This window comes from Herpailurus yagouaroundi, unplaced genomic scaffold, assembly GCF_014898765.1.
Source record: "Herpailurus yagouaroundi ecotype Mexico unplaced genomic scaffold, PumYag 192, whole genome shotgun sequence".
In the NCBI taxonomy this organism is placed as follows: Eukaryota; Metazoa; Chordata; class Mammalia; order Carnivora; family Felidae; genus Herpailurus; species Herpailurus yagouaroundi.
The window spans coordinates 15188547-15195837 of NW_024412423.1; the positions used below are offsets into that span (position 1 = coordinate 15188547).

Below are 7291 nucleotides of genomic sequence, written 5' to 3' on the forward strand. Positions count from 1 at the left end.
AAAAGAAAAGAAAAGAAAAGAAAAGAAAAGAAAAGAAAAGAAAAGAAAAGAAAAAAGAAAAAACACATAATGTATCTGTGAAACACAATAAAGCAAAACACAGTAAATGAAATATGTCTGCAATTGTTTTTATAATTAAGTTCCATGGATCACTATTGTTCTCTGAGACCATTATTCTCAACAGAGTGAGTGTTATGTGAACAACTGATCTGGTCATATATTTGTGGAGGCACATTGAGGTGAACCAGGTTTAATTACCAGGTATGGCAGAGTTTCTCAAAGCCTTTTGTATGCAAATCCAAGGGGAAGCTGTCACTCACCCCACTTCCCAAACTTTGACCATGTCACACTTTCTTCATGTCGTGTCTCACGGGCTTAGTGTTTTGTGACATTGCAACACAATATCAAAGCTGATTTGCTAACTAGCTTTCTCTGAAACCTGGGTGTGATATGGCCATTACCGGCATTGGTTTGTGCGTACATCTGCTTGCAGGCACAAGAGCGAACGACCAAGGTCTGTTTCCTTCAATAACAAACCAAAATTAAGAGAACGGTTCACTTCACTATCCCCTTCTATCACCAGCAGCTATAGTGAAACTATGTTTGTAGGGTCATAAGAGACTTCTTGATTATCAGATCCAGTGCTGACCTTTCTGTGCTCATGCTGCTTGACTTCACCAAAGCTTCCAACCCTGTTGCTCATTCGCCTCCCTTTCATAATCTTTTTCTCCATTTATTTGATAACCCCCTCTCCTACTTCTCTTACTGAAGATCTCTTTTCCTAACCTCCTTCTTCTTCACACCTCTTTATTACAGTATCTCCTAGGTTTCAGTCTTATCCTTCTTCTCTTTTCCCACTATAAATCTCTGAAAATCTCACCCAGATCCATGGCTTTAACAGTCATCTACTGATTTTTCCCAAATCTTGACCTTCCTTCGGAGTCCAGACATATATTTGTCACTGTCCTATTAAACATCCCAACCCAGATGACCTGTAGACATGAAGCCACCATCTACTTGGGCTCCACCCACGCTGGAGCCTTAAGAGCCAGACATGGAGTAGAATTGGTCTGCGAATGCCCTTGTTGCAGTCCTGAAGCAAAGGAGAACTGGAGTTCACATCCCAGTGAGAATCATGGGAAGTAAGGGAGAGTTCAAGATGTGAGGACCATGTAGACAAGGGGAAAGAAATATTAGACCCAAGGTGAGCGTTACAAAGGTAAGCGGACAAGACAAGGTCTGGTTCTAGAGGCAGAGCCCGAAGAAACCCCTTAAATCAGTGGAGTCGGAGTGAGGGGCCTTTTACTGAGTGGCTGATGATGGGGTGAACAAGGGAGCTATTGAGAAGTACTGAACTGGCTCGAGCCACATCAAAGTCATTGCTAATGAAACAAAACTTGTCATGAACCCAAGTCTTTCTTAAGGCTACTCCTTTTCTGCTTTTAAAAAATCTTCGTTAAAACCAGCATTTCTTTCTTGTTGCCCAAGGTAGAAATACTGAATTACCTTTGACTCCTTCTCTTCTTCATTTCTTATAAGCAGTCTTTTGCCGTTGTTGGACATTGCTTGGTTCTTGGCAAGGGAAGGATTTTGTTGGGGCAGCAGAGTATCCGGAAAGCTCTGTGTTCTTTGGATGAAGAGTTATAGGCATTCTACTCTAGGACTATTGTATAGATGTTGTCTGTATAGTTGCCTCATCTTGAGGTTGAAGCTTTCTTCTCGGTTGGGATGGCTGTGGTGTGGGATACTGACAGCCACAGGCTTGGACCATGAATCCCAATTACTGGGTAGATGGATCTTCCCATTCTCCAGTGTGTCTGTACTCTGAGGCTGCTACCTTGGTAGAAGTTTCTTACTGAATGCTTCGGGTCATTTCTCAATCTGTGAATTGAGAGCTGAGCTTCTAAGGTATACTGCTCTCTACAATATTTTATTTGTGCTATTACTCTAGGTGCTTTTCAAAGACGAAATATATACCTTTTACATGCACACACACATGCATTTCAACTCCTAAGAATGCCTTACTTAAAGCTATTTGCTCACGTTAATCTTTACTCACAAACAATATTTCAACAACATCTCTAAAGCTGATGGGGGACCATTACAAAATGTGGGTAGGGTCAGTCCCTGGGAGAATGAGAATTTTCACCAGAATTTCTGCTTACCGCAGATTGACCCTTGGCACGTTGTGTTTTCAGTCGTGTTGTTATGGTGTGCTAGAATGGAGGGATTAGAGCTATTTTTTCATCTGTCTCCCTCATCACATTGTGAACTAATTAAAGGTTGTGACCTTATCACTTTGATTCTCAGAGCTTAACTCTATGCCTGATGCATAGATGATTCTCAGTGAGGCATTGATTTGAATCATCTCTCAAAGGCTTTTTCAGTTCCAAGAGTCTGTGGAAGAACTTTCCCTGTTTGTAGATAGCTAGAAACCACCAGAGGAGACTTAATTAGCACACCAACTGCTTTTGTGGGTAGCCAGGAGTTAGAGGAAATGTATTTTCTTATGCTATCCAGAATAAACATTTACAAAACCATCTGGTGTTTGCTAGCCTCCAATTTCAGAGTGCCCACAGTCTGCCTTTTTTTAGAGAGAAGGAGGACAAAGCAACAGCTTGCAACAGTTAAAAAAAAAAAACAGTTTAAAAATCCCTGTTATTTGGGAAATGTTGTTTGCTCTAACAATAACTCCAATAAGCAGATGATAAGCTACAAGCCCAAGTTATATGGCCAAGTGAAGCAGAAAACGGGAAGGTATTTCACTGACTTATTGGTACTTATTCATATAAAGCAGAGGATTGGGTTAAATATAGTGACAGTGCCTGACAAGATGGACAGCCTCTAGGGTGAGGAAACATGTCCAAGTTCCTCTCTTGATTTTTCTTCCCAGGAAATAAGCTTTCCTATTGATCTTGGCCCACCAATGTTTGTTCAACCTGCTGAAAATAAAAGTGTTTTTCTCTCATAATAAAATGTCTAGGCTCATTCTTGTAGAACTACTTCTTAGGCAATGTTACTGTTAATCCAGGTACACAAAATTTCCGTCTTATGCTACATTATACCTTGTAAGAAATAAAGCCAATGATAATGTGTGTTTTCCTTAGAACATATGGTAAAGCATTTGGATATTGTATTTGCACCAGATGTTGCCATTCATGTAATGGATGTTCAGTAAGTATTGTTGACTTATTGTACATGTATGACACAAGGAAGAACGCTTAGGTGGATTTATAAATTCCTTAGGTTACCATAATAATTTTGTGTAACTTTATCTTAAACTTCAGTTTTTTAATATGGATATTTATTAAGATTATTCTGCCATCTTTTCTTAAAAATATATTTATTTATTTTGAGAGAGAGAGTGCATGAGCAGGGGAGGAGCAGAAAGAGGTAGAGAGAGAACCCCAAGCAAGCTCCCTGCTGTCAGTATGGAGCCCCATGCAAGGCTCGAACCCACGAACCATGAGCTCATGACTTGAGCTGAAATCAAGAGTTGGACGCTTAACTGACTGAGCCACCCAGGTGCCCCTGTTCTGCATCTTTGGACGTATCTTGAGATCTAGGCTTACCAAGTAAATAAGTCCACTTAAAGTTCCTAACATTTTTTAGATGATGAACAGAGTGTTCTAAAATCCCCTTCATCTAATTATCTTGCAGCCCTGTTCCCTTATCTCCTCCTCCTTTTGTTTCCTCTCTTCTTTCCCTCCTCCTTTAGCCCTTCCCTGGCTGGAGGCCCATGTAATTTTCCAAATCTCTTTCAATGCAGGGCACAGTGTGTGGTCAGCCTTGCCCTCAGGGTCGCTTTGGAAAGAACTGTTCGCAAGAATGTCAGTGCCATAATGGAGGGACGTGTGACGTTGCCACAGGCCAGTGTCATTGCAGCCCAGGATACACAGGGGAACGGTAAGGGATAGTCTTATCTTTCTCTGACTGTTCATAATGGTGTGAAAGGAAAGCCTGCAGAGCCCAGGGAATACCTTTGCTACTACGTGTCTGTGACTGTTCTATAATATTCCAGAGGCGTCTATAAGGTATCAATGTGTTCGACAGATTTTTTTCCCAACTCATTGTGTAGAAATGGAACCATCGACAGTGATGGTGAATTGAAAACAGACAGCATTAAAATAAAGAAATAAAATCCCAGCTATTCAGAACCCCTGATAAATGTTTCGTGCTCAACAGTTGAATGGCTGGACAGCCACTTTTTACATTTTAAATAGTTTTTGATAGATTTATTCCAAAATTGGATGTGTATTTGGTTAGCTTGAAAAAGTATGCTGGGCATAAAGTTACCTTCTTATGATTCAGTATTCCATTAAGAATACCAGTCATTTCCCTGTGGAGTAGCGACCAAGTGAGATCCAATGGGACTTTGAAGATTATAAGAGCAAATGAATGGCTGTGTTCACCTGGCCCTTCCATCCACTGTCATTTTTTGTATCAGTGAAGGGTTACCCTAGACGGCTTTGCACACCTTACTCCTTCTAATTTTCTCTTTCTTCTCTTACATCCTAAAAGACCAGATAACCAAGCTTTTTGGATGTGTGCATACCATTAGAGAAAAAAGACTTGAGAGGTAGGAGATTGATTATAATGGCTCACAACAAAGATTTTTTGGAACCTGTGTCCTTAGATACATCCTTATTGCTAAAATAATTTTACTTTCCTTTGGGGTTGCTCTCAGGATTCAATAAGTACATTAAAGTGGTTAGAACAGCGTGGAAGCTTACAAATATTAGCTGTTATTATAGTTGAGTGATTTCTCTGAACTGTATAAATACTAGTGATTGTCAATTTGAGTGATGTCTGGGGACCAAATAAAAATTAGCTATCATTATTTTTGATGATATCTGTGACCTAAGAATTTCTTCAACTTTCTTCCCTCATTATTTTTTTTTCCAAAAGGCTGATCTGTTTTTGACTTTTAATAAGATACTATAGCACTAATGGAAATCCAGTAAAATGTAAATGATAGTTATTTCTAGATTGTGGGAATACTGGAAATTTTTTTTTTTTGCTATGTAATTTCTCTAACTTTATATAATCAATAAGTTTTTATTATAATTTTATTTTTATGAATATATAATAATAAGTATAATTTAAAGTAAAAAAATAAAAATAAACAAACTTTGAAGAAGGAAAAAAAAAAGAAAAAAATATGATGCTATATAGTGTGGTCCCTCACTTCCCCTCCCAACTTAGAATTTGCACTTTCGTATTAAATTTATTTCTAAGTATTTTGTATTTTGGGGAAAATCCCATTTCAGTTTCTAATTGGCTATTTCAGGATAAAGACAGGCTTGATTTTGAGTGTTTTTATTTAGTCTCTCTACCAAAATTTTTAATTAATTCAAATGTTACTTAGCAAACACTAAAGTTATTTTATCACCTACCAAAAAAAAAAAAAGATATTTGTCTCTACTTTTCAATATTTATAAGGGTTGTTTCATTTTCTTGAAATAATTGCATTAATTGAAACATTTAAATCAGTGTTGACAAACAGGTAAAACTGGGAATTCCTGTCTTCTTCCTAATTTCATTGAAAATGGCTTCAGTGTAGTTTCATGCTCATTAGTGGTTTTTACTAAAATTTTTCATGCTTGGGTGTTTTTTTTTTAATCCCTGTTTTTATTAGGAACTTTTATTAGTATTATCTATTTAACTTCTTTAAAGTTAATGAAAGGCTTCATTAAAGGCTTTTCATCTTTTGTTAATGTAATTATGTATTTTACCTTTATTTTTTGATGTTGCAAATTATTGACACCTTTCAGAGCATGGTTTTTGTAACATGTAACTGAGCTTCTCAAAAAGTTTATGTGACCTACATCCTGGCTTATTGTTATATTTTGGATAGATGAGGATAATAGCTTTGTCTAATATTTTAGGGCACTAAAAAATTAAATACAGACTCTTGAAAAACTCAGGGGTTTGGGGCACTGACCCCCTATTCAGTCGAAAAATTGCACGTAACTTTTGACTCCCTCAAAATCTAACCTAATAGCCTACTGTTTAGGGAGCCTTCCTGATAATATAAACAGTCCGTTGGCACATATTTTGTATGTTATATGTATTACTATACTCTTAGAATAAAGTGAGCTAGAGAAATGAAAATGTTAAGAAAATCATAAGTAAGAGAGAATATATTTACGGTAGCAGACTGTATTTATAAAAAAATCAGCATATAAGTGACTTGTGTGTTCTAAACCCATGTTATTTGAGGATCAGCTGTATAATCGTTTTTCTTGTCCTCTACTGGTTTAAGTCTCAAATCTGAGGCAACACAAAGACAACAAACATATAAGGCAAACTTGTAAGGCGAATGTATAATGCAGACTTAGACTCATCTTATTTAGAATGCAGGGGAGGGGGGCTAACAGCTAATTTCCAGGTGAATTTTAGATTAAGGCAAGGAAGGCAACGAGCCAAAGGAAAACAAGGAAGTTGAAGAGGGAACATCTTCTTGAGTTGTTGTTCCACTAACTATTGTTTTTCTGGTGACTTGACAACATGATTTCTGTTTTTTGTTTTTTTAAAAAAAAATTTTTTTTAACGTTTATTTATTTTTGAGACAGAGAGAGACAGAGCATGAACGGGGGAGGGTCAGAGAGAGGGAGACACAGAATCTGAAACAGGCTCCAGGCTCTGAGCTGTCAGCACAGAGCCCGACGTGCTACTCGAACTCACGGACCTCGAGATCATGACCTGAGCCGAAGTCGGCCATTTAACAGACTGAGCCACGCAGGCGCCCCTGATTTCTGTTTTTAATTATACCATGCCCATCTGGGTTCTAGACACACACACACACACACACACACACACACACACACACACACAGCATGCACTTTTGTCACCACGATTGGGGAAAATGAGCAGCTATGGGGCAGTTTGTGGTGACAGCAGCTTTGAGGGCCTGGGGTCTTGGCATTTCCCTGTTTTAAGAAGTCAGCGTAACTTGATCACCGAGGTTAGACCAGAGGGCTGCTGCCTGGGGGAGCAGGTATCACCACTGGTAGCTGTCAGCAGAGCGTTTCCAGGATGTGGGGACGCACTCCCAGCCAGAGTAGAAGCAGAAAAAACAAAACAGACACCTTGTAGGCAGGCAGAGAGGCTCATGGGATGCCCAAATAATAGTCCCTGGGGATTGTGGACAGTTTAGGAGGACATTGTGGTGAGGAACTGTAATGTGGCACAACCAGGCAAGAGGGAAGATATCTATATCTATCTATGTCTATATCTATATCTATATCTATATCTATATCTATATCTATATCTATATCTATATCTATAT

The 7291-nt window shown here is 38.5% G+C and overlaps 1 protein-coding gene across 2 annotated transcripts in view; it reads left to right on the forward strand.

The window, feature by feature from the left end:
* Window positions 1-7291, forward strand: part of MEGF10 (multiple EGF like domains 10) — a 180070-nt gene that overhangs the window by 114850 nt on the left and 57929 nt on the right. For both annotated transcript variants that reach the window (XM_040444369.1, XM_040444370.1), the window contains one exon: window positions 3770-3906. In XM_040444369.1, the coding sequence (XP_040300303.1) occupies window positions 3770-3906 (137 nt within the window). The remainder of the gene's footprint in view (window positions 1-3769; window positions 3907-7291) is intronic.